At 38.8% G+C, this 26,237-nt stretch overlaps 1 protein-coding gene across 6 annotated transcripts in view; it reads left to right on the forward strand.

The window, feature by feature from the left end:
- The window catches only part of CELF2 (CUGBP Elav-like family member 2), a 305,972-nt gene that overhangs the window by 215,813 nt on the left and 63,922 nt on the right, over positions 1-26,237 (forward strand). For all 6 annotated transcript variants that reach the window (XM_063099375.1, XM_063099374.1, XM_063099379.1 and 3 more), the window contains exons 5-8: positions 7,517-7,651; positions 15,846-15,925; positions 19,915-20,073; positions 23,633-23,696. In XM_063099375.1, the coding sequence (XP_062955445.1) occupies positions 7,517-7,651; positions 15,846-15,925; positions 19,915-20,073; positions 23,633-23,696 (438 nt within the window). The remainder of the gene's footprint in view (positions 1-7,516; positions 7,652-15,845; positions 15,926-19,914; positions 20,074-23,632; positions 23,697-26,237) is intronic.

Below are 26,237 nucleotides of genomic sequence, written 5' to 3' on the forward strand. Positions count from 1 at the left end.
GGCAGTTTTGCACCTCATTAATTAGTAATCAGGGCAGAAGCCACGCACTTAGAGATCTACATATCTACGAATGTAAATTATGATTGGGCTCCAAATCTCTCCACAAGGTATTTTTTGCTAATTGTAGTGCATCCCATTTTCTGGCTTCTTAAAGACCAGAAAGTTTTGAAGAAAATTCTAAGTCGTAGTAGTGCGGGGCTGCTAGCACTTGGTTTATCAAAGCTTTCCCCTCTTTGGGAGTAGACTTTGGTGCTTTACCCACTGTCTTCTCCTCAGCCATGTAGTTTTCTTAGAGTTAATTCCCTTTTTCCTATACTGCTTTATCACAACATGTCATTTAGTGTCAGAAGTTCTAAAATCTGCTGCTGCTTTGAGATCATAACCAACTCACTCACCCCCTCCTTTATTCAGCAATTACTCGTTGGTCACTTACTGTGTGCCAGGCACGTTGCTCTGGGCTGGGACTGCAGCAATGAATTTGAAAAAGAAGAAAAGAATATGAAAAATTGTGTCTCTGAACTCATGGAACTTGTATTCCATCTAGTAGTATCTAGTAGTCACTTAAACACAGAACTTGAATCTCCTCATTAGTCAAGTAGGAATAATAGTAACTGCCTCACATAGATTGACTTTTTTTCCTCCAAGACTCAAATAAGATGTTTGTAACAGTCTTTGTAAATGATAGAGCACTTCCATAAAATGTTGATTACTGTCAGCCAGACATTGTCTCCTGGCTCTTTAGAGCTCTTCATGGAACATGTCTAACTATGTGGAAGGCTGTTTTACCCATGCTGATTCCTTGAGTTCCGGGGGTGCATGCTTGCAGTCTGTTTTATTCCTCAGTAGGAGAATGGAGAGGGGAATCTTGTATCTCTGGGATGAATCCTGTCAGTGCAGGTCATCTCAGACCTTCTTGCCACTAAGAGATGCTCCCTGTCCTTTGCCCCATAATTCTCTAAACTATGTCAGGACAAGGGCCACAGGATGAAAGTCTGTGAAAAGGATTTGTCTTATTACTAAATGTTAGGTTGTAGTTATAAAAACATGACAAATGGAGAACTGAATTGAAGACATTTGACCTGGGATACCCCAATAGTTGAAAAATGAAAGGATTTCTTCTTTTGCATTTTCTACTATGCAGGTATACACACTGACCTAGAGAATCCTTTTCATAGGCAAGCTGCCAGGAATTCTCGAGTGATTTGTTGCTCTTGCTGTCCAGTATCTCCTCTGGACACTAGGGACAACATTTGCTTTGGGTCTACAACGACAGCAACAGAATAGAAGTGTCATGCACACATGCAGTTTTGTATGATCTAAAAAGCCAGTGATTGGGAACTGTTGTTACTAGTACCTCAAAGTGCCATTTTTCAGGAAACAACATGGAGTAGCAGTTAAGAACTATTTTGAGAAGCCTGGGTTTGACTCCTGACTCTGCACTTGTTATTTGCGTCCCTGGGCAAGTTACTTAACCTCACTCAGCCTCAACATCCTCAGCTGTAAGAGGGGCTACAGTAGTGTTGTTGCAACTCTTTTTGTAACACCTGCCTTATGGTACTGTGTGAGGATTACATAAGTTAACATCTGTAAAGAGATTAGCATAATACCTGGCACACAGTAAATATCCAGTATGATAAGTTATGCTAAGTTAACAGCCTAATTCTTCTAATTGAGGCAGCTATTTCAGTGCATTCTGGGTGGCAGAGGCTGGCATGTCCAGGCTTGGGCTATTCATACCAAAGCATGGATCTTTACATACGAATTGAAACCCCCAGTCTTTCTAGTTGGACCAGTTCACCCTTTGCTTGGTAGATTGACCTTCATTTTCTGAATTTCCAGTAAGAAAAGTTGAAAAGTATAAATGGACTGAAAGCTGCTTTAAAGGGCTCTTCTTTATGGAGGCTCAAATGGAACCTCACCTTGCATAGATATGAACAGGTTTAAAGGTTCTCTTTGGACCTAACTGAGGAATCAAAAGAAATGTATAATTTTCTAAAGTAGGTGGTAAAAGCTGCAAGCCTTTTCTGATTTCACATGGCTTTTTTGACAGGTAAGCATAGTTTCAAAAGCTTGAAGAGCACAAAAATTTCTTTGGTTCAAATGCTCTAAATAGTTCCTATAGTTGTGAAAGAAGTATAATGAGCCCTAATTGCACTTTTATTGAGTTTGCTGACATTTATGGATAGCACAAAGGACTCATCACAGTTAGACAATTACTGTCTTCATTATCACTGGGTTCAGATTTCTAAAACTTTGTATTTGCTGAGCAAGAAATGGCTACTAATCACAGATTAATTAGTGATGGACAAATCAGTTTCAGAAAAGCAATCACCCTTTGAAGCGTTCGTCCATGTAGGGATTCTGACAAAGGAAACCTCTGTGGTGAGCCCAGAAATGTTAGATTGCTCTTAGATCAGTCCTGCATTTTGGATTTTACTGAACAAGCTTCCTAAATCTCTTTGGCTACCTATAGCCTGCCCTTTCATTTGGCTCTGATTTCAGCTGCAGCCTCTAGCACACTTAAGCAACTCAACATTTTATTTCCTGCCCATGTGCTTCTGCTGCACCAGGTGTCCAAAAGAAAAAAAAAAAAATACTATGGGTAAACAATAAATACCAACTTTCAACAGAATCCAACATTTTTGTTATTTTTCCATTGCAGAAAATTGAGTTTTGATACAGAAAGGGCATTTGAGGAGGTATGGATTTAGGGTACCCTAAATAAACTAGTGCAAATATAGTTGCTATCTTTCTTTTTATATACCATCCAGCTTTTAATCCTCTATTGCTATGCTGAAAAGGGTACCAGCTGTGCAAGATTGAAAATTAAAGGCACTTGCTGAAGTTAGTCTAGCAGTGAGTGATAAGAAAAGCACAGAGGCTGCCTTTGGTTCTGTGCTTGGGTCTCGGTGGCTTAAGCCAGTATTCACTATATGTCATGCTTCTCATTGTGAAGAGGATTGATTTTACTCTGTAGACAGAGCATAAATTCATCTTGCTTTAACCCTCCAACCTCACAACTTGTTGGGGGTCCTTAAAGACTAGAATCCAGAAATGCCATTTAAGCCCTTTCTCAAGGCCTCCCAAATCTCCAATGTCCACGCATCAAGTTCAGAGCTAGCAAGAGTCAGGGTAACTAAATATTGCCAGGGGACGGTGAAGACATTCAAAGCCTCCATTAAAAATAGGAATCACAGGGTGTTTCCACCTAGTCACTTTCTGATTTACTGGAAGATGAAATAATTTTGAAATTCAAAGTGGAGGACTCACAGATTTGGAGGCAGTAATTAAATGCCATATGTTAGCACTAACACATTGAAAAGTTGTTAATTAATTCAGGCAGTCCCAAATCCAGGTGTGACTTTGACAGATTGTACACTAGGGTGTTAGCACAGACTTACAATTAGGGATTTTTTAAAAATGAAGTTTCTATTCCCCTAACTTAAAAAAGTCACCCCTTAAAGTATTAACTCTTTCTCATTATACTATGTGAGGAGAACTTTGGCCTCTGGTGTGGAACCCCTTTCAGTTTTGTTATCGTTATTATTTATGGAGGGGCCCCATCTTCACATATAAAAAGTATTTTCCTACATTCATTCCATTCATTGGCTCTTCTAGAGAAAAATGGCCTTTCTCCTAGTGAACAAGGATCTTACCTTTTAATTCTCTTTTTTAATTCTCCTAAAATACCGAGCAGAATACTGTGAATGTCATAGGGTCATTTAAGCAGTCAACATTCTTATGACAGATTGAAAAATAAGTGACATACTTATTGCCTAGGAATCCTCAAGAAAGTCAGCAAAAATTGATGAAAAAGTTAAGTGAATTCAAGATAATTGTTTTTTAAGAATGTTTATAAAACTGTTAGGTATCCTTAGAATGGGAATCCTACGAATAAATTTTATGAATAAGTTTTCACTGGAAAATTGGGAAAACTCAAGGGAGAGAAAAGCTGTATATGTTTAGCCATCTCCATTTTGCCATTAAAGCAAACATGGCCCAAGTGTTAAAACCACTTTGGCTAGTAAACAATTGCTATAATGTCCAGCTTCCTTTACACACACATGCACACACAAGCCCACACGCACAAAAAAGGAAATCAGCATTTTGACTAGCATATGGATGATGTAGTTTTCCATTTTTTTCTTAGCTAATACTTGTTATTTTAAAAAGCGAGAGCTATCTTCATCCTCACTGCCCGGTTGAGTTTACTCTTAGTGATGGCTAGGAAGTCAGTGCTTCTTAATAAGTGGTTTCCATTTTTTTAATATTCATCTTAGGAAAAATAATTTTTTTACCTTACTCAGGAGCTGCATATTGAATTTACTCTAGCATCACCCTGAAGCTCAAAACCTGCAAATTGTTTTAGTAAAATACTATAATTATAGGTTTACCAGTGAAACCAAGGACCAAGTGGGAATTTTTCATTTGCTTTTGTTTAAAAGAACTAAAACCATATTCTTCGGGGTAAAAAGTACTACAACAGGATTTTTCTTTTTTTTTTTTAACCATTATAAAGATGACAGCCATAGTTCCCTGGGGGTGGAAGCCCTAGAGATGAGATGGAAGAAAAAGTTAAGAACTGCATACTGGAATTTTTCCCCTCCCTACTCTGCCCCATTTCCTTCAAGTCCATCCCTTGCCCTTCCCCATTCAAGAAAATGCCAATCCTCATAAGGCCTGCCAGGCCAGAGTCCTTAGCACGTGAAGGAGTCCATGCATCCTGCGGAACCTATGGTTGTCTTGACATTGGAGACCACAAAGGCTTTGGCGTAAAGAGAGTTCCTTGCCCAGGGTATGTGATGTTTCTCAAGCTTAGTTGTCAGGCCAGCACTGCCCTTGACTTATTAGGCTGTCTCCACCTCACAGCAGATCACTGATACTTACTGCACAGGGAGGGAAGATAACTTAAATGAAAATCTTTTATCTGCATAAGGAAGTCAGGTCTCAGCAGCCTCCCTTCTAGGAATCATAGCCCATGAGGCCTGTTGCCCATGTCTGCTTTGAGTCACATCATAAGCAGTGACCTTTGACTGTCTGTCACTTTCCTTATACATTGAGCCCCTTCTCCACAGATGAAGCAGAAGACAGTGCATGTTGTCCTAAAGTCAGGCTGCTTTTCTCCATCTACCCCAGATGCAGTCCTTACTTATTACCGACTCTGTACCTTGCCTAGTTAATAAATCTATCCACACCCTGCCGTGCTTCTTAAAGTTCAGCTTAGATTCCACATCTTCCATCAAGCCTTTCTCAAACACTTTGGAGCACAATTCATGGTTTACAAGTTATTGTGGAATTGTGGTTTCAAGCCTGTGTTCCTTACATCCCTGGAGTTTTTCTTAGTTGTTCAAGGAGCTGTCACAAGTTGGAAAGAGAGGCCAGTGGAAGGGATTCTGCACACCGCTCCAACATTCCCCCATCCCTATGCACTTCAGTCAGCCGAAGTTTGTAGCTGGGCCCCATTCTCTCCTGCTTAGGAAAGAGAGAAAGGAAAAAGAATAGAGTTTAAATCTTACTTTATCGATGATAAAACTGAGGTCCTCAGAGGTCAGCTAAGTCTCCAAGGGCACACATCAAATTAATGGCAGCACTGGAACTAGAACCTAGGACTCCTAATCACGGCCATTGCTCTCCCCTTTAAGCCTCATCTGCCTCCTCTGAATTTGGAGGAAACACAGCAGAGTGAAAAGAACACTGGGCTGTGAAGAAGATACCAGGATATGGTCCAGGTTAGACCACGTGTTTGCTGACTGACCCTAGGTGAGTCCCTTCCACCTATCCGGCCTCAGGGTCTCTTTTAGAGACAGACAAAACATCGTTCAAGTCTCTTACTTCCATTCTGGGGTTCTATGACAAGGAATATTCCAGCTGTCTCATTTAGGCCCTTCAGAGCTGCACAATGCCATACAGTAGTCACATGTGGCTTTTTAAACTGAAGTTTTAATTAAAATTAAGTTACGTTTAAAAATTGGTTCCTTAGTCATGCTAGCCCCTTTGAAGTGTTCAGTAACTACACTTGGCTTTTGCTGCTGCACTGAATAGCACAGGCACTGGACAGCGCTGTTTCAGAGTCACCACCCATCCAACATCCCTGCTTCATGAACAGACCTACCCCAGCTCCTTGAGGGCACAGAACACATATTTTAACTTAGGTTCCAGAAGCAACTGGCCTCAGTAAGTCTGGAGTAAATGCTTGTTGGTTAAGTGAAAATGAGACACTTTCTGTCCAGGGAAGGAATAAAAGACACAGAAATTCAAGCCAATTAAATAGTAATGACAGATTATAATACAGATTCAAAACAAAGATTTCTACACAAGTGCACAAGTGACTTATGTCAGAGCCTTTCCCCTAAGCAGCTTTATTTTTTATTTTATTTTTTTTTTTTAACACTAAGAAATAGATTGAAATGAAACAATGGAAAATAAGCAGGACTTTTCTCCCCCTGGGCATCTATGACATCCTAGAAAAAGCACTCTTCTAAAAAAGGCTCCAAACACTGTCCTGAAATCAGTTCTAACCTTGCCTTACAGGCTACATGTAGGTCACGTACCCTGAGCACAGGCATGGAGATTTTGAGGAAAATCTCCCGGGTCATCTGAGATAAAAACTTGTCTTATTTCCCACCCTCTTGTTGGGTTCAGAATTGCATTTCATTATCACAATACCCGAAATGCATTTCTGTTCACCAAGAGTCCTGCCTCCAAGTGATTAGAATAGTACTGCTCCCTCCTATTGTCCTTTTGTCAAGGGTGTCACCACGTGGGACCATCTGTGGTGACTCCCTGGAGGCAGCAGCCCTGTTCTCTTCGTTAGAATTGGCTTCCTCCTTACCTGTAACTAATCCAGCTGGTTAGAACCAAGGGCAGAACCTGGTTAGAGCTGCATAGACAATGCCATGGGAAGGAGGTACTTTCCTAGCTCTCCAGAAAATGGTAATCTCTCTGAGCTCTTATGCTTGTCTAGATCTGTTGCGGGCGGGGGGTGGGGGGACGAAGCTATTTGAAATAAGGGGAGAAAGATTTTTCTTCCTGTGAGTGCTTCGTTTAAAGTTTCATTTACTATTTCACTACATCTGCTCCTGTTGTTTTTCCTCTTCTGACCTTCCTTTTTCCCTGTCACTCAAGTTAAAAGAACATCTACAAAAAAACTAAATTAAAAATCTGTAGCCAAAAATATCTCTGTTGAATGGTACTGTTAAGCAGTTATAGAAGTACTTTAAAATTTTAATAAACACATTACTGTTTTCAAATGGGGGGAAAGGACCTAACAACAGTGTTCCATGTCCTATTAAGATGTTCTATTAGCAAGAACAAATGCACAGAGATCAAATGTTTAGGAAGGGCAAGGTGGGCGAGAGTGAGGGGATGGGCGTGTGGAGGAGGATACAGGACTGCAAGTCCAGAGAGTTTGGCTCAGTTTCACATGGCTGGGGCCCAGCTTGATGTGGTAATGAAGCATTGATTACAAGAAGAAAGATGAAATGGCCTTTGCTTATTCATTATTTTTATCTCCTAGCTGTGGAAGACAGAAAATTGTTCATAGGAATGGTTTCGAAGAAATGTAATGAGAATGATATCAGGGTGATGTTTTCTCCATTTGGCCAGATAGAAGAATGCCGGATTCTCCGGGGACCTGATGGTCTCAGTCGAGGTGAGTGTGCTGTCTATGAAGTCTCTTTCCTTAAGTGCTAATTGGAACTCTGTGTCGCAGTCAAGGCAGATGTAGGCACTGCGTATAGCAAGAGGTCACCCTGTAATACGTCCCGTGTGATAAAGTTATACAACCTGAACTTTTCACCATAGCTGAAATGATCACCTTTTATTTCTCAAGTTGGGAAGGTCTCGGTGCCAACATATTAGTTCAGGTTATTACTGTCAGGTGGGAGTTGATAGGCTGCCCTGCTGCTACACCTTCCTTTTTAATCTCAAGTAGAAGAAGATTTTTGGAGGGTGAGGGGGAGAGCAGAGGATGAGCAAGGATATTTATTGTTTTCATCTTAGTCTTCTGGCTCTCTGCCTGTGCCTGAAAGAAATGTTAAAGATATGGTCTTGACAGTGAAACAAACCAGGAAAAAAGTGTCGATGTTCACGAGAAGTGCAGAGCAGATAAGGGTTCAGCAGCTGGGCCTGTTCTCGTGGTATTAAGAGTTTTGTTTCAAGGAGCAAAACTCCTGGACTCCTAAGCCCAGGAAGTCTTTTAAGTGACAGAAAAGTGACTTCATCCTGAAGAAGATTGTAGGCTCTTTATTGCCACCATGATATAAGCAAAAGCTGTAGTTCAGAGCCTCAGTGAAAACCTTTATTTTTGTAAGCAGCTGTACAAAATAGTTGGAAATAACTGTTCTCTTTCCATGTTTGCCTCCCCTTTTGACGATGCCACATACCTCCTTTCTTAAACCACTCATAAAGGTTGACACTGAGTGTTAACAATTGTCTGACTGCAGTTTCCTGAGTCAGTCCAAAATGGAAGTCCATATGTGTAAAACATATTTTTCAGTTCTTATAAGAAATCCATATTTTTACAACATAAAGAAGTCTTCATTCTATGACCAATGTAGTTACCACTGCATTTCCATAGGGCTAATTAGAAACCTTAGTTTCATTCTCAGTCTCTGGCTTTTGGCCACCACTGATACCCCAAATCATAGGTTGAAAGAAAAGATTGGGCCGTAAGTATCAAGGCACTAATTTTTACCCTTCTCACTAGTTTTTCCTAATTTCAGTACCATGTGAGGAAGAACATTTGGTTTTTTTTGATTTTTAGACATAAAACTTCATGATGTCAGCTGCTAGAATTTAAGGCCCAGAGAACAAAAGTTCCACCTACATCCACCTTCTGAGCTCCCAAATGGAGGTAGTCTAGAGGAAGACTAGGAGGGGGTGGAACAGCTCCAACTTTTTGATTCCTGTATTTTCTTCTGAAGGTGATTTGAAGGAAAAAAGAAAATGAAAAAGGAGAGCAGCGTGGAAATCACAGCTTTTGCATTCTCTAACAGTTCTGAAATTCTTGTTATGTAACACTTACTTAAAAGATGTGATTCTCTAAAAGCTGAGCAAGTCATGGTATTAAGTGTGATCCCCAAGCAGCGGATCCAGTGCCTGAGGCTCATCTGTAGCTTATCGCCTGTACCATCCTCAGTGTCAACCAGAAGTCTATTGTTCTGATGGACTGCACAACCTCTGGCTCCTGTACAATCCTCACCAGCAGGGGATACTAGGAGAGCCATCCTAGCAAGTTCAAACACAAAAGTTTCTAGTTACTCCAGATCATCTGAGTCTGCTGCTATCATAATATATATGCCCACTTAGGCAGACAAACCAAGAGAGCGGACACCATGGGAAAGGCAGTGTGGCTAAATGAAGAATAAAATACGTAGGAAAGCATGGTAATATTTTTGTCATCCCTTTTGTGTTTCCAGTTTAGTAATGAGAATCTCTATTCTCTCCTTTGTTGTTCTCAGTCACACTTCAGTGTAACCATTGCATTTCTCATTCCCCAAGGTATATAGCTTGGAGAAGGGATGTAAGGAAGACCTGTAAATTAATCATAGTGAAATTTATAATGGCTTAAAGATCAGTGACCCCAAGTTCCAGTCCCAGAACTTGTACTGACTTGAAATGTGAGCTTAGTCAATTCATTTTTCTATCCCTCAGTTTCCCCATTTACAAATGACAGCAGTAAAAATATCTGTGCTGCTTATCTCATGGGCAATCATTAATTACTGTTGTGGCACATGTATGGATTAGTAGAGAGGCCTTGAATGTGAAGTACGAATGCTTGCTTGATTTCTGCTCTCCCTCTGCTTGGATTGGCCGATTTATGAAATGGCACTCTGTCTTACTTTCTCTATCTGTCCAGTGGGGACAGGAATGAATCGCATTGCTGCCTGAAGCATTAAGAGCTCCTTGGCATACATTAGTTATTCCTGCAGATAAGATTTTAAAGCAGCCAAAACTTTCATGGGAAAGAGCAGGACACACTGTACTTAACAAGAGAACTTAGCTAATTTAATCTGCCATTTGGTTGATTAGCCAGCACTTGACACCAGAAACAGCCTGTTTCTGAAACAACTTTTTGGAGCCCTCTCATCAATATTTTATGCAAATGCTGATTCAATGTAAGGAGGAGACTCCTCCTCCCCTCCCTCACTTTTTTAAAAAAGAATAATTTCTGGTGAACTGATGAGAATTCCCTACTGCAAAAAAGAAAATATTCATTTATAACCATTTGTTCTGATATACAAAGACAGACAGTAGTACGTTTTTCAATTAGCAGGACCCAGGGACTCCTGGCTACAGCAGCCTGCTCCCAAATCAGCGTATTTGTTAAAAGAACAATTCTTTTCATGCTACTATTTTGCTTTCATTAAAGAATTGCAGTTTTCAATCAAATGTTAATAAGTGTCTCCCATTAGTGGCACTGCAGATAAAGGGCACTCAGCATTTCTGTTCTCAATGTCTATTGCTGGCTCAGCTGTTTAAAAAAATAAATAAGCAAATGAAAGTTTGGCTTCTCTGAGAAGTACAGAACCAGGGTATAAACTAATAAAAGTTTTTCAGTCACACCATTTGAGAATGAGAGAGAGGTGCAGTTGAGTGGTTCTCTTTTCTTTCTCTCTTTTTGTCCCGTTCAACTAAAAGAAAGAAGACATAGGAGGCCATTAGTCTAGCTGGCTCCCTCCCAGCTTTCTAATGTCATTTCTTCTCGCCACGTCAGTAGTTCCAGGTCCTCCCTGGTAGGTATTACACTGAGGTTTCTCCAGGCTTATTGACTCAGTACCCTCACTTTATCACAGTGCTGAGCTGCCAGTGCCCACAGCTGTCCCCATCAATCATTGCTGTACTTTCCGTTAGAATCGCTGCCTTTAAAAAAATATCATGACTCGCCAGCACCAGCCCATGTTCCAGGACAGACACCCTCAGGAAATTGTCATGACTATCTACATGGAAAGTACATAGGACCTGCCAAGCACACGAAGCTATTCAACAAGTATTAGAACTTTTGCCTGCTTTAGGCAGTGTGTCCACGTCTAAGTATGCATTTCCCCCTATGGGGGCAGTAACCTATTCTGCTATCTTTTCTAATATGGAAAAGATGGTTTGAGATGCTTTCAGGCAACTTCCTGATACTCTGGTCATTCTGCAATGGCAGCTCAACTTCTCGAGGCCTGCTGTACGAGCCTTCTTCATGGAGAAAATGAGCAGGATGCCACAAGCCCACACATGGCAATTCACATGAGATGTTTGCTCTAAAAAGCAAAGCTTGAGGTCTCTAAGCCAGATGTGTTTATTCGACAGGATCCCCTTAGCACGTTGATTTCCCAAAATACACGTTCTCCCTTATCCATAACCCCACAGTCAGAATGAGATTTTTAGGTACAATCTACAGAGTTTTCTGCACCATGGCAGTTGAATATCTGTAACTTGGAGACAATGAAGGAGTTTATTTCATTTTTCTTTCCCACAGGCTGTAGTCAACTTTTTACTGCCATTTAAGGTAACTTTCTGCTTGTTTAAGAATATTCCAGCTGTGTTTATGGTGTTTCAACATTCCCCTGCCAAAACCCTTGACAAATGAATTGGCAATATTTTCGGGGATGTTGGAGAGCACAGACTGGATTGGGCCATTAAATCCTCATTTGTTTTTGTTATATCTGATCAGGATATTAGGAGAGAGCTTTTCACTATTAAAACATGTACATGGAGCGGACTCAGTTATCACATTTCATCCCTGCCTACACAGTACCTAAACATGCAGACATGTGGAAACTTCTGTCACATGTCCCCTGCATTATTGACAGCATTTTGCCATGTTGGTCTTAATACTATCTTCCAGTCTTATCTCAGTGATGAGATTTTACCAGCTATTAAGTAGGTCCTAGACTGCAACCTACTAAATGAATGATGTCTCCATGCCAATTTAAATAAACTAACCCAACATTGGGGAAGGTGCATTTAATTTTTACGTTCCAATATTATGCTGGTGTATATATTTAATAAATCCCGCTACTGCTAAAAGATATAGCAAGGAAAAATGGCTGCATTAAGATCTTTGTTTGGCTGACTAGGAATTTATAAACAAGTTTCCATAGGTTGAAATCTCCTTGATGCTACACAATTATTTTAAATTATGCTTCCTTCAGTTGAAATGTAGCAGGCTGCTGTACCTCTTTCAAAGAAGTAGCAGAAAAGCAAGAGGCCCTGGCATTGTTCGTGCTTTGTGCTTTTAAAAATGCCTGTACTTTTTTTTTTGGTGCGGAGCAAGAATTCATCCAGTTCTCTCAAAATTCTCATGCAGCTGAGAGAAAAGGTAGAACACCTGAGTTAAGATATCCTTTCAATTGAAATGACAAGTGTAATAGATGTGTTCCAAAGTCTTCTCTGTGACAGGGCAACGTGCTTTCCTTAGATCCTGTCTGTAGGAGGAAATTACTTTGAGAAACCTTTCCCCAGTCAATCATTTATCTGTTTTAGCAGCAAGAAGGCAACCTCACCAAAATAAGAGGAATTCAACTCCTTTCATTTTTATTAGCAATCTCTGACATTCTGAAAGTGGAGACAATAACTGCAAGGTAAATTATAGGTTGGCCACATTTACAAAGAGATTTTCTTTTTGCTGTTATTTATTTGGAAGTTTTTAGACAGTAATATACATGCTTATCTTAGTTAAACCCCCTCCCCCACCACAAAAGAAAGAAAAACAGCTTCATTACTTTGATATTTGTATCTTTTTTTCCCCAGTCTAGTTTCTCCAGCATTTTGGTCAGTAGCCAGAGAACTGATTGCGGAGACAGCACATTCTACAATCTAGACTTGTAAAGGGCTGACCCTGCAAGACCAGAGCCGTTGTCCTATCAAGACCCAATGAACTCCACTGCATCCAGCAGTTCCTTTTTAGTACAAGAGGGGGGCAATTACAACCCAAGTTATTTCTGTCCACTGGAAAGCTTTCTAGTTGGCTTGTGAGAAAAAGCATCAGCCAGCCTTAATGGTAGGAACTTATGTGATCCTGTGTTGGTAAAAAGCCACACATTGGAGGCCTAATCCCAAAGCTACCAGTATGTTTTCAATGATGTTGAAAAGAAAATTAAAATCTATCTATAGAACTACCATGACTTCCTGTTTTAGAGAAATTACAAAGGTAAACAAGCTACCATTCCAAGAAACATTTGGTTCTGAAGTTGCTTAACTTCATCCAGAGTAGCATAGAGAATGAAATTTTTCAACATGCACTCTCACTTTATAAAAGACACAGTAATTTTTTTCTCTTAAGTAATTGAACACAGCATACAGTACAGAACTTGACAGAAGCCCCTAAGGAGACACTTCTCTCTTACTGCACCACTGCCAATAGAATAAAAAGGTTAAAGAAGTCATCAGATTTGTCAGATCATTTTTTTTGGATGGGGTAAAGATTGTATAATTAGAAACATCAGTCAAGTTTTTAATTGCAGGTTTCGTAGAGGAAAGGGCAATGGATCGGGTTTATAGAGAGATAATTTTATTGTTCTCTTGCTACTACTTTTCTTCTGAGACCTGTTAATTGCTATATCTTTTCTCACTAAGTTACTTTACAAAAGTTCTGCTTGTATGAAATTGTGGTAATGCATAAATTGTGCCTTTTTGATTCTTGTTGACATTTTACATGTTTTTTATGCATTCTTAACCTCCATTTGGAAACTGTCAGTTTGGCACATGTTCCTAAACAATAGCAAATGAAGTGAATATAACAATCTCTTTGACTATTCAAAGCAGAATTAGTTCAGGCTTTGCGTGCTTTCAAATATGTCCATTAGATGATTTGCTTTTTCCTCCATTGTAGTAACAAGATAAGAGGTGGAAAAATAAATATCTCTTGGTATTATTTTCTCCATTAATAATGTTGGTGATGATCATGATGTTTCTAAAGAGAAGTTACTTTGAAACAGATGGTAAATTTTAGAGCTCAGCATCAATATGGAAGCCAGTGGCGGTACTGTCATTTACCTCACACTCTATTACACACATCCTCTAGATGCCTTATAGAAGGCCACTAACTTTCTTTTATTGATGACAAAAGCTGCAGTCAGTCTAGGTGCAGGCAGCCTGTTTAGATATTTAGCTTCATCAGCTGCTACACAGCATTCATAGCGAGCTACATTTCATTCAGGCTTCTTAAGGCCAGCTTAACCGGAGGTAAATGTGAGATGAATTTCCCATGTGCTGAGAGTTTTTTGTGTATTAAAAATTACAGCATGGTGCAAAAAAAAAAAAAAAATGCATTGACTTATTTCCATGACTGGATGTTGTTGTGCTTTGGGGTAATGGGCCGGCATTGCTTTCTCTTATTGTTGTTTGATTAAAAGGTGCTACAACAGCCTTGACTTGATAATCTCACCAGGTACACATGCAGAGTGAAAAAGAAGATATATTTTATGGCTCATAAATTGATTTACATAAACCAAACAGTCTGCTGGTTGTTTGAATGTAGAATGTTCTATTTTGCTTATTGGCCACAGGGGCAACAATTTCATATTGTTGATGCCGGAATTCTGCTTTCATGCTTTCACCGAAATGACAATAGACTTGAGCCGCTCAGTGTTTGGATCTGCTTCATTTGGAAATCTTTTAAGTAGTAATAATAATAATGTTTGAGGAAATTGAGTGGAACACTAAATTATTCTCCGATACCTAAGTTCAAACTGTGCACAGCTAAAGAAGCTGAAAATCAATGCACTTTTAAAGTCATTAGAGATCATAAGTGAAATAAGTCTGCGCTGCTTTAGCTAAGCTTTTAGTGTGTTATGGTATTATTATAAAATCAGCCTGAATCTGCATTAATTTCACAGTCTTTTTCTCTAAGAAGCCCAAGGGTGCATGATGAACAAAATGTAAATTTCAAAAGGCAGTGTTTTTATTAGTGAAAAGGGCAGTGAGCCATCTAGTTGGAGCAGTGACCTGCATGGTGGCCAACGCTGGTACAAGGAGCAGGACCAGGCACTATAGATTCTAGTTATAGCATGAGAAAAAATAGACATGGAACATTTAACAGGTCTCACAGTAGACATTCAGAGAAATGTACATTGTTTTGTGTATGGAAGACTTTAGGTTGAATCTCTGATACATTTCAGAAAGTCACAACTTATAGAAGTCATGAAGATTTTTATACAAATAAAAAATCCAACGCAAATTTTTAAATTTTACTTTATATGCACTGTTGAATATTCTCAGAGTAATAGAGCACTTGTTTTGTTAATAATTAATAATTACTAAGTAGTTTAATGGATTTGGTATATTTGTTTGCATTTGAATAGCATCAACTTATATTTATACATGTATATTTTTTAACTACCCAGAAGGAATTAGATATATTTATTTGCTGACATTTTGAGCTCTTGAGATTTATTTGCTAATTTGCCCTTGGTGTGAGGATTTTCTTATGTGCTCCTTAAAAATCAAGGATAAAATTTGAAATACAAGGTTCTGATATGTGGATGCCCTCAGTAAAGATCATCAGCCGAAGAGAAAATGGAAAATAACAACTTTTATTTTAGAAAATGCAAACTAGATCTTGCTAATTTCAAACTCTGTGGCTAAAAAAAGTACCCAACTTCCTCCCCTAGTTTTTATTTTAAAAATAAAGTAATAAATAAATCTTTCTGCTTTGGTCAGATTAGCAAGTCAGCACTGTGAATAAAAAGCAAAATAGATAAAACCAAAGAGAGAAGTTGTTTATTTTTATGTACTACTGAGAACAGTGTCGTCTTGTGGCAGTTCTCGTAGACTGTGTTGGTTTAACAAGCGTCCAACCCTTTTGTCTTGTTGTTTTTTGTCTTTCCTGCTCCCTGTCCCCTTGTTTCCCACAGGCTGTGCGTTTGTCACATTTTCTACAAGGGCAATGGCACAGAATGCAATCAAAGCCATGCATCAGTCTCAGACCATGGAGGTACTGTATCATCTGCCCTTTCTTTGTTTTCTTTGTGCAAATGATGGGGAATGGTAAAGCAATTCTCTCCTGTGTGGATTGTTCACATGACAATCACAGATTTAAACTTTTACCATCTCACTTTCCATTCATTCATATTCATTCTCTCTCTCTCTTTCTCTCTCTCTTTGCATTTTTCCCCTAATGATGTGAAATGCATTTAGTAAAACCTTCCACTTACTCTACAGTTGTTTTTTGAGCCTTTTGTTACAGCAGCACAGGTCCTGCGACGTAAAGTCATGATGCACTTTAAGCAGTGTCATTCCTGGACCTAAAGGATCAAATACATTCCCCACCCCAGGGTTGGTATGGATTAAATAGTAGTAACTTCCCCCACACCAAATGGCTGCTTTCCTTGTGTTAAGTTACATGGTTCCTTTTTTAGGCGGGGTTAAGTTATCTTTAGTCAAACAGAATGGTGTTTTTGTGTCAAGAATGCTGGAGAAAGTTAAGACTTCTCCCATTTCGTTTAACAGTAAAAATGCCAATTTATGAGAGTCCCCTGAAAAATTAGATTTGTCTCCTTAACTGAAAAATGAGCAATAACATAGAAACATGAAGGCTCAAATTTGGTCTTCTAATGAGAGATAGTGGCTTTAGGGGAAGATGAATACCCTGGTGTCGATGTATACCCACCAGTGTAGATAGATGGTTCTGCACTTTTAGTCTGTGATTTGGGTCATGACCTTTCAGAATTTTGCACAAAAGCATTCCAAGAGTGATATGCTGTTACTTATTCTGTATTGTCTGGTAGAATCATTTGGGAGTGCATGTTCTGTATTATGTATACTGTATCTTTGTGTATGGGTGATCTTTTCTGAAGGTGGCCTTGTGGTGTTATCTAAGCTATGTTTTCATATTTTGAAAAAAAAAATGTTTCAACTTTATTTAATGTGCAAAAAAATTCGTTATTGATTGTTTGAGCTTCTTTTATTTACCCCCATTTTGTTGGGGTTTTATTTTTTGTTCTTTTTTGTTTTTTGCAATGCTGCATCTCCCAAAGCATGCCGGGAGCTAAATAATCATTACGCGTCATGTTTTGTGGGCAACTTTTTTGTAGTGAATCAAAAGGTGGGTGGAAAGGAGGGAAGGAGTGTGCATGGAATTGTCATTAAGTGTTTACTGTACTTTTTTCTAAGTTGTGATATCAGCATTGCAAAGCCTGTTGTCTTTTTCAAACATTCATTTGACTTTGATATTCCTAACATATCTTATTTAATCAATGTGTTTCCCTTTCAGTGCAATGCATTTTTAAGATTCTCACACCCCCTACCTGAAGGCAAGTGGGGGTGACAATCGGCCATGATAGGAAATAATTAGCAGGATTTGAAATATCTAGGAATCCAGTCATGTATAACACGCAGTTTCGTTTGTGATAATGTTTTGATTCCCCCTTTTTCTTAACTTAGGCTGCGGCCTTATTGCAGATCAGTCTGATTTCCAGCTACATTTCAGTCTGGAGATTAAAATGAAAGTGCTGTTAGGGAAAAAAAAAAGTCTTTACCTGTATTTATCTTCTATATAAGTGTTTCGTTCTTAATAATTTTTATTTCCTGTAATTTAATGATTTGCACCCAAGTTGGTCTCACCTGAGATAATTTTTTAATGTAAATTCTTTCAACTCTGTTAGAAACTTTGCCATCCCCATTCCTTCACTTGGAACCCCCTCCTCCGCCCCCCAGGTAATGCCACAGAGAATGCCGATGTAGTCCTTGTTTTCCTTGTTCCTGTAGGAGAGCTAAAGATAAAGCAGAGCTAGGTGTGAACCAAAACCAAGAAAGTAACAGACTCTCCTAATAGAATTTGTTATAGGCAATGAGGAGTATTAATTCTTAAGAAATCCTTGATCCTTTATTATTAGTATCTCTATTACTGAAAAATTAAATTTGGTGTACTTGTTTTTAAAACTGGACATGCCCTGAGGCACTTAGATTGCTTGTTTAGTTCCACAAAGTTGACTTTTAAAGAGATTATATACTAGTATTATATAGTCACATAATTGTGCAACTGAGGGTTTTTGCTTTTTGTTTTTAACTAATTATATTATTTTCAGGACTCTGGCATACATCTTTAACCAAGATGTATTATCTAATTCAAGATAATGTGAATATTAAAAGAACAAGTTTTTAAAAACAATTTTATGTTGTGCCTTCTGTTTCTCCACTTTCCTTCACTCTGTCTCCACCCTGTTTTTCTTTCATAGTTTAAACAAGTCATTTTTTAAAGCCATGATCATTGGCCTAATTTTCTGCTTTTAGATGATTTTTTTAGTATTTAAGGAAGAAAAAAACAACAATAAATGTACTGTTAGGAGATGCTATAATTTGTTATGGAACAGATCTGATGCAATAATAACAACCCTCTTCCATGCAAAGCCCCCTTCTCTATATCATTTTCTTCTTCAGAGTATTTTGCTCTCTTTACAGTGATAAAGTGCTGAAATATGGAGTAGATAAAGAAAAATGAATTATAGATCTTTTAAATGTTAGAAATATTATTTTAATGTAATTTACTGACATTTCACATTCTGTACCATGACTCTACCTACCAGAGCTGAAGATGGATAGGCCAGAAGCTTAACAATGAGACAGTCACCTCATTTTCCTCACTTTTTTTTTTCGTAATAACAGACATGATAGGCTCATGTATTCACAGCTCCATCCCCAATAACTACCCAAGGTGATAAGGGGGGAAAAAAATGCAAGTTTGTTTTCTAGAAGAAAGAAAAATCACCCAAAGGGAATGGAAGGGAAAGCTCATTTGGATAGGACTATAACATTCTGAGAGTTCTGTTATCATGCTGAGTTTCAATAAAAGTTTTTATTTAATCACTTAGGTAGAATTACTTCTTTTTACCTCAGCAAAATTTAACAGCTTTAATTATGATGAAATGTGTAGGCAAGCCATACTGAGAAGGACTAGGGAGGAAGGAGGCACGTTTCTGCTGAGTACTCACCAAGTGGCAAATGTTTCCAAGGCCCTTTAGAAGGGAGGTCTTCCTGCTTGAGGTGTTAGGCCGTTATTTTCCCTGATGATTTTATCTACCCCAAAAAAGAATTCATTCTATGATATGACCTTTGGCCGTTTCTTTCTCACTACCCCTACTCCTTGCCTTTCAAAGGAAATTAAAACTGAAAGAAGCTGCTAGAATGGTACCTTTCATTAGGGAAAGAAGCCAAGTAGAATCCTCCTTCTGCCATTTAAGATATACATCTCCTTTGGCTAGTCTGAGCTTCCGGTTTTTTGTGTTTGCAGTAGCTCCAGGGATTATGGATAGAGTAGATGTGACATGGAAGGAAAAAGGGAGACCTTTCTGAAAACATGTGAACAATTATTTGGTCAGTGTGTTCTCTGAATATCTCCTTCCTTCATCCACATTCCTCAAATGAAACCCACCTCTCCCTAGTATTACTGGATCAATATGATGATTTCCACAGTTCCAAAGTTCAAAAATACATACCTGAAAATTGGAAAGGGTAAAAAAATAAATGAATGAGAATTTTCATTCCCATTACAATTACTTTTCCTTTGTTCTCTGCTCACATGTGGAAATAGGCAGACACACAAAATCAAGTCTGTCTTTAAGACAAGCAAACCGTGAAGCTCAATTAAAGAACATTGATATGATCTGTTGTCGCTAAGGAGGTCCTGGATGGTTGAAGGAAGACACATGAAGAGAGAAGGAGAGGCAGTTTAATAATCAGAGCAAGAAAACAAATGGCTTCACCAACCACCAGACCAGATCCCCCAAAGAAGCCAATGTCAGTATCTGGAATTTTCTCTTGATGGTACCATTCAGAGAAGAAGGAATATCAAACCATTTTTAAACCATTGCAGACCATTCCATGTGTTTCAAGATAGTTAAGACAGACAGATCCAGTGCTGACTGTATTGAGAGGATTCAATCAGGCCATAACTTCCTCTTCACTTTCCAATGTGTCTGACCACAGGGCTGCTCTTCACCTATCGTGGTGAAGTTTGCTGATACTCAGAAGGACAAGGAGCAAAGGCGCCTCCAGCAGCAGCTCGCGCAACAGATGCAACAGCTCAACACTGCCACCTGGGGGAACCTGACGGGTCTGGGCGGACTCACCCCACAGTACCTGGCGGTAAGTGCTGGAGAAGGTCAGCCAGCATGCACTTCTCACAAAGGGGTGGGACACCCACTGTAACTCAAACCATACTTTTCCCCAAGTACACTAAAGAATTCATTTTCTGTACATTTGAGTCTCAGGAAATTATTGAAATCAGTGTTTATGCAGAATGTTTTTCCAAGCAAAATTGATTAGCATAAGAATAGGACTAATCTAATTCTTGCCTGATATAGGCTAGGCAAAGGCCCACTGGCTAAACTTCTAACCACTGTTTGAAAGGCACCATAAAACCCTGTCTTAAAGAGATGCAGTGTGCTTGGTAGCTGATTATTTAACGATGCTGAGACAACTGTGAACTCACTACCTCACAGATTAGTACATGCAGGGACCTCAACTGAAATCTCCTAGAACTTTCATTCCGTGACCCTGGGTCTTCCCAGAGGAACTGTGTTGACAAAATTAAATGTTTCTTACGTCACCTATTTAAAACCAAAAAAGTTAGATCCTATTTCAGGTCAAACAGACCCAATTCTTTCAACCATCCCTTATATTTCATGGTTTCTAAACTTTCGTTTTCTCATTTTTCCTTTGTGCTACACATTTCACTTTGTCAGTCTCTTTAGTGATCAGAATTTAAGACAGTTCTCCTAGTATGATCTAAACAGGACAGAATACTGGCCCCTAGTGTAGACTTTAAAACATCTTACCATACCTTGAAAGTGGTTTTTGTCATAACCATGTCAAATGCGGGCTGGAAAGCAGCAGATACTCCTAGATTTTTATTTTTACTTAACTACTACTGCTAAACCATGATCCTCTACCTCATTTTAGTGCTTCAGAACCTAAATGCATGACTTCATGTTTATTAGTATAATTTCATATTGTGAATTTGGGTCTTTTATTCCAGCCTCTGAGAGAGAGTATGCGTGCATGTAGCGTGTCCTAATTCTGTCATTTTACATTTTAACTATCTCTCTCAGGATTGTATCATCCATTAGCTTTACTTTGTAGCAGAAGCTGTACTGTTTTGTAAAACGGTCCTCCCTATTACCTTGAAAGGTGAGATTTTCCTGCTTACTGTACAGATGAGGAGAGGGAGGCTCAGAGAGATTGAGCAACTTTACCCAAGACCCTGTAGCTGCTAGTGCCTAATGGCGTTTAAACTCTGCATGTTTTTGCCATCTTGCACGTTGCTTCTCTGAAGCCTCCGTGAGTATGGATATGGATCATGTTTGTCTTTTTACCCACCCCACCCATTGCCCAGTGGGATCTGGTCTATAATAGTTTTTCAATATATAGTTGGTTAATGAACAAGAAGCGTGCTTTTCCTGTCTTCATCTGAGCAGTTAATGAAAGCACCAACCAAGGTTCCTGTCACCCTCTGCCCGTTTCTCCATCTTATCCACAAAGATACCGTGAGAGGTTTTGTCAGATGTTTTGCTAAAATCTGTATATGCTCTGCCATATATTTTTCCTGGTCTTTCAGTCTAGAAATTTTATAAAAAAACAAATGAATCTAGCTTAATAATTTGGTTTCCACAAACTTTTGCTGTTCAGGTGGTCACAGACTGTCAGTTTAATTATGTATTTCACAATTTTTATCTGAGACTGACATCACGCTCACTTTTTCATGGTTTCTAAGAGTCCAGCTTCCTGTTCCACCATTTCTATAAACCAAGACACATGTGCCCGCCCTTAGTCTCCTGGCACATGTTTCTGTGACCACATCTGCAAACTATTTCTATACCAGAAAAAAGAATTAATCTCAGTCTCATTTATAAATACTTGTTTTTATAAGCTCTTACTGTGTTTTCTCATATCATAGGTTTTGATTCTTTGTTAGCCATGTTTGCTGTACCCCTTTCAGTTGAAAACCTTTTTTTCTGAGAGGACCCTTGGCCTGTCAGGCATTCTCTACCTCTGTGTTGAGCAACAGATTCTGACCCTGGCTCCCCAGAGATTGTTTGTCCATGGAAATAGTCCTTGGTGATGGTTTAACGACACTCCACGTATTACCACCTACCTCAATAAGTTATTAATTCTTCAAAATATTGCCAAAGCTAATTTATTTTTACTTAACTTTAATTTTCAAAAACATGTAATATGAGGAGGGTGTTGGGATGAGAAACCCAACAAATGAAACCAAAATAAGGTAATTCTTTCTATTAAAATGGGTAATCCCTAGCTGCTCCCGTCTTCCTTTCTGTGTGTCTATGTGAGAGAGCATGTGCACATGCACACACATGCAGAACACGTAGGTAAAATATTCCGAAAAGTTGAGATGGATGAGTGAACATTAAAGACATTTTACTGGTTTTAGTACCTTTTAATGTTAAGTCCCATAAGATCATTGTACCTGAGACTTACGTTTAATCAGCCATTGATATTCCATTCTGCTTGGTGCTTTTACACCAATTGATAGATGCCCATTTTTGATTCATATCCAATTACAGAGTTTTTCATATTAAACTGAAGAGACCTGTATTTACCCAGATGGACAACAATGTTCTACATTATATTTTGCAGAGCTCCAAATTTTGAAAGCTATTTTTAAAATAGTGAATTCATCTTGTTCCTTGTAAGCACATAGTATTATAACAATATTTCAATAACAAATTTGGTAAATCTATGCTTTTTGGTATCTGTGTATATTTGAATATAGGAGATAACTATGTGCTTGCCCCCACGTACAAACTATATCTGTTTTGATCTACCTTACCAAAAAAAAAATCAATAAATCTATTCAAACACTTAGTATAACACCTACGTTAACCTATAGTTCGATTGAATTGGACAAGTACAGGAGTGTTTCAGAACTAGAGACACATGCCTTTACTTTGTGGCACCCTCTGATTCTACGTGGCAGGAAAAATATGTTTTTGAATGCTCTAGGGAAAAATGCAGACTTTTTCACAAGTATTTTATTTTCTTTTTAAGAAGACTGACATTTGTAGTTCATAACTTCAATTTACGTAGCACCATATAATTCCAAGTTTTGACATACATGTTTCTGTCTGCCAGTGAAGACTATCTTAAAAATGGCTGACCATTTTCTTGGTTACATAGTGTGGCTGTAACTGTATGACTGTGAAGAGATACATTTATAAATCTTTGTAGTTATTCTAATGATTTTAGTATTGGCCTAAGAATCAGGGAATGCATGTGCTCCTAATGAAGGATAAAGGATGCTGAGCTGTGAAGGAAAGTAAAGAGATGGAGGGAATGGACCTTGATTGACAGAGATGAGTTATGGTAACTACTAGACTACAGAGAGAGATAATTAGTCATGCTATGTTGGTTTCAATAGATTTAACACCTGGTTGTTAAAAAGAGTAAATTGATTGTTTTAAGGCACAGTGTTAGTGAGTTTCCCCAGTGTCTGTGTTTCTTAATAGAGATTAGACATTAATATGGATTAACAGCCCTAACTCTGGGGACCTTTTGTCCATCAATAGGCAATAGCAACCAACTATATAAATGTAGAGTAAACTGAATTTGCCCTAGTTTAATGAGGAAGTCTCTTTGTTCTCATGTGCAAATTGTTCTGACTTTACACTTGCATGTTCACTTGCAGCTTCTGCAGCAGGCCACCTCCTCCAGCAACCTGGGTGCATTCAGTGGCATTCAGCAAATGGCTGGTAAGTCATGACCATGCATTGCTTGAATTTGGGGTTGGCCCAGAGGGTAAAGAAAAGAAGTAAGGGAAACAGAAGAAGGAAGTCATTATCAGACCTATTAGTTTTCTGTCGTAAGTATTAAAATTGGAATCAGCAGCTCAGAAATGGCTCTCCTGCCTCTTCCATTTCCTATCCACTCTTCACCATGCAAAGCAGTTATAAAATGAAGGGGCTGAGAATTCCTTCATAGTATGTATTCTCTCTAGTCATTTGTTGTTTTTTTAAATGGGATTGATTACTGGGGGATTTCCAACAAGATTTCTATATCCAGGGCAGCCAAAATGATTGACATCCCTCTAAAATTTTAATAATAGGCAGTCAATAAAAATGTTCTGACCTCCATAATGAAAGCCAAGATTGCAGGCTATCTTTGGTACAGTTTGCAGTCCCTTGATAACGACAGACAATTAACAGGGCTCCTTTTCACTTTCGTACCCTAGTTGACAAAATTATGCATCAGAAGCTTTTATGTGAAAGTATAATCTTTGTTCTCACAAAAATCAAAGTGTGACTGTATATGAAAGCCAGCTCATAGAAGGATTCCTTTGTATAATGAGCTGTGCCACAAGTAACTGAGGTGCAGTGATTAGTAAAAGGTCATTCCGACTGTGCTCCCTTCCATGCTGAAATATCCTAACCGAACACAGGCCAGGGAAGGCAGCGTGCACAGTAAATCAGCACACAAGTGCCCATTAACCTGCCACAAGGAACAGTCAGGAAGCTTTTTCCTTGTTTGATTCCAAAAGGTGGAGGAGAAAGGACAAGGAAAAGAACAGATTTAGGCATGTTAGATTCAAGCACTATTTTAATCAAGGACACCTGGAATCGACAAACTGAAACCTGAATGTGCAAAGTAAATACCAAATTTCTCTGTCACTATGAAAACTCCTTTTTTCCACATTTGTTTCTTTTTTTCTTTTTTTTCCAAATACATATCCTTGTTTTTTTCTTGTTTCACTTTGAATGAGTCTGGAAAGACTGTCAGGTTTCTCTCTGTATGTGTTCTGTGATCATCAGCACATTCTCCCGTCCTGGTCCATAGGCACGTGGTGACTCGTGTTACAATGGGCGCTGGCCCACAATAAAAATACTGCTGAATTTTTCATTGGGCTTTAAATCTGTTGGTACTGCCAGCTTGTTCTGTTGTAATATAGCTTATGAATTATTAGAAAAAATGTATCTTGAAATGATAAATAGTTAAGTCATTCAGCAGTATCTTTATGAATATAGTTTGGGAAGCTGGCTTTGGAACTAATTATCACATTGAATGGTTAATTCATTTTTAACTCTATGAAGGGAACTAGAGAGACATAAGTAAAATATTCAGGAGGTTTTCTGTGGTTGAAAAGAGAATACCTCCTGATTGCAAGCTCTGAAATAAATGCTAAGACTTGTCGTACTTTCAGCCTATGCGAGATTTGTTTTCCTTCTAATAGCATGAACCAACCCAGATCCGAAATTAGGGGCTTTCCTTAGAGGCAGCCTCAGGCTCTCCCACTCCTACAGCTGAATTATGCAGAGAAGGTCACTGGGTCCTGAGGCTACTGCCAAACAAGTCTTCTCGGATGGACAGAGTGCCCTGTCATTTTTCATTAGGATGTGTGCGCCTCTGCCGCGCCAGCCACAGGTCAGGGTGTTAGCATTTACATGCTCTGTGCGCTCATCTGAAAACTCAGGCTTCTGGGAGTCACCTTATAAAGGTGCACAGAACAGATGGCTAATTTAAAGGCATTCTGTAAATGCTCTGGGCTTTCCAAAATATCTGTTTCTTAAGCCTTCAACATACTGAATTCAGCACAGTAAGTCTGCCCAGGCTGCGAAGTCAAATGCTGAACAGCCCATTACCTTCCATCATTTTGAACAATTACAGTGTTCAAAATGTAGATGTCAAGTCTCTGTCTGCTTCGTGATTTCTGTAAGGGATACCCTTCATTTATATGGATAATCAGGTTTCATCTTCCTAAGTATTTGAATCATTATGGTTTGGGCTATTTTAATAAGGAAAAGTTATATGGCCTCTCCTACTCTTTCTTCTTATCCCGAAAATAGGGCTGAATTTTTGTCCTTATCTTTAATCTCCACTACTATTATGAAGTGATCGTGGTGGATTGGTAATTGAGGTTACTTCCTAGAAGAAGCTTTTCCACCTCAAATGTGGGAGAGGTGCCCTTCTTCTGTGTCCCCCCGAAGGCCTGCACTTCCTTCCTTCCTTCCTCATTCACCTCTCTGAATACCCCCAACTCGTTGGTACTCCTAGAGGGCATGGCTGGCAGCTGATGGAGTCAGCCCTTCTCCTGTAAGAGGACTATTTTTGAGTGGATAAGTAAATAAATTTATAAATTGACAGACATAAACTTATGTTTTGGATACATTCCTAATGGGATCTTAAGTTAAATGCCCAGTTTTTTAATCAAGAAATTTGTCTTTAGCCTTACATATAAACTAATGACAGTATCTTCACAGATAAATTATTGAGGATTTGGAGATGGTTTGTTTAATGTA

This window comes from Cynocephalus volans, chromosome 6 (assembly GCF_027409185.1).
Source record: "Cynocephalus volans isolate mCynVol1 chromosome 6, mCynVol1.pri, whole genome shotgun sequence".
NCBI lineage: Eukaryota > Metazoa > Chordata > Mammalia > Dermoptera > Cynocephalidae > Cynocephalus > Cynocephalus volans.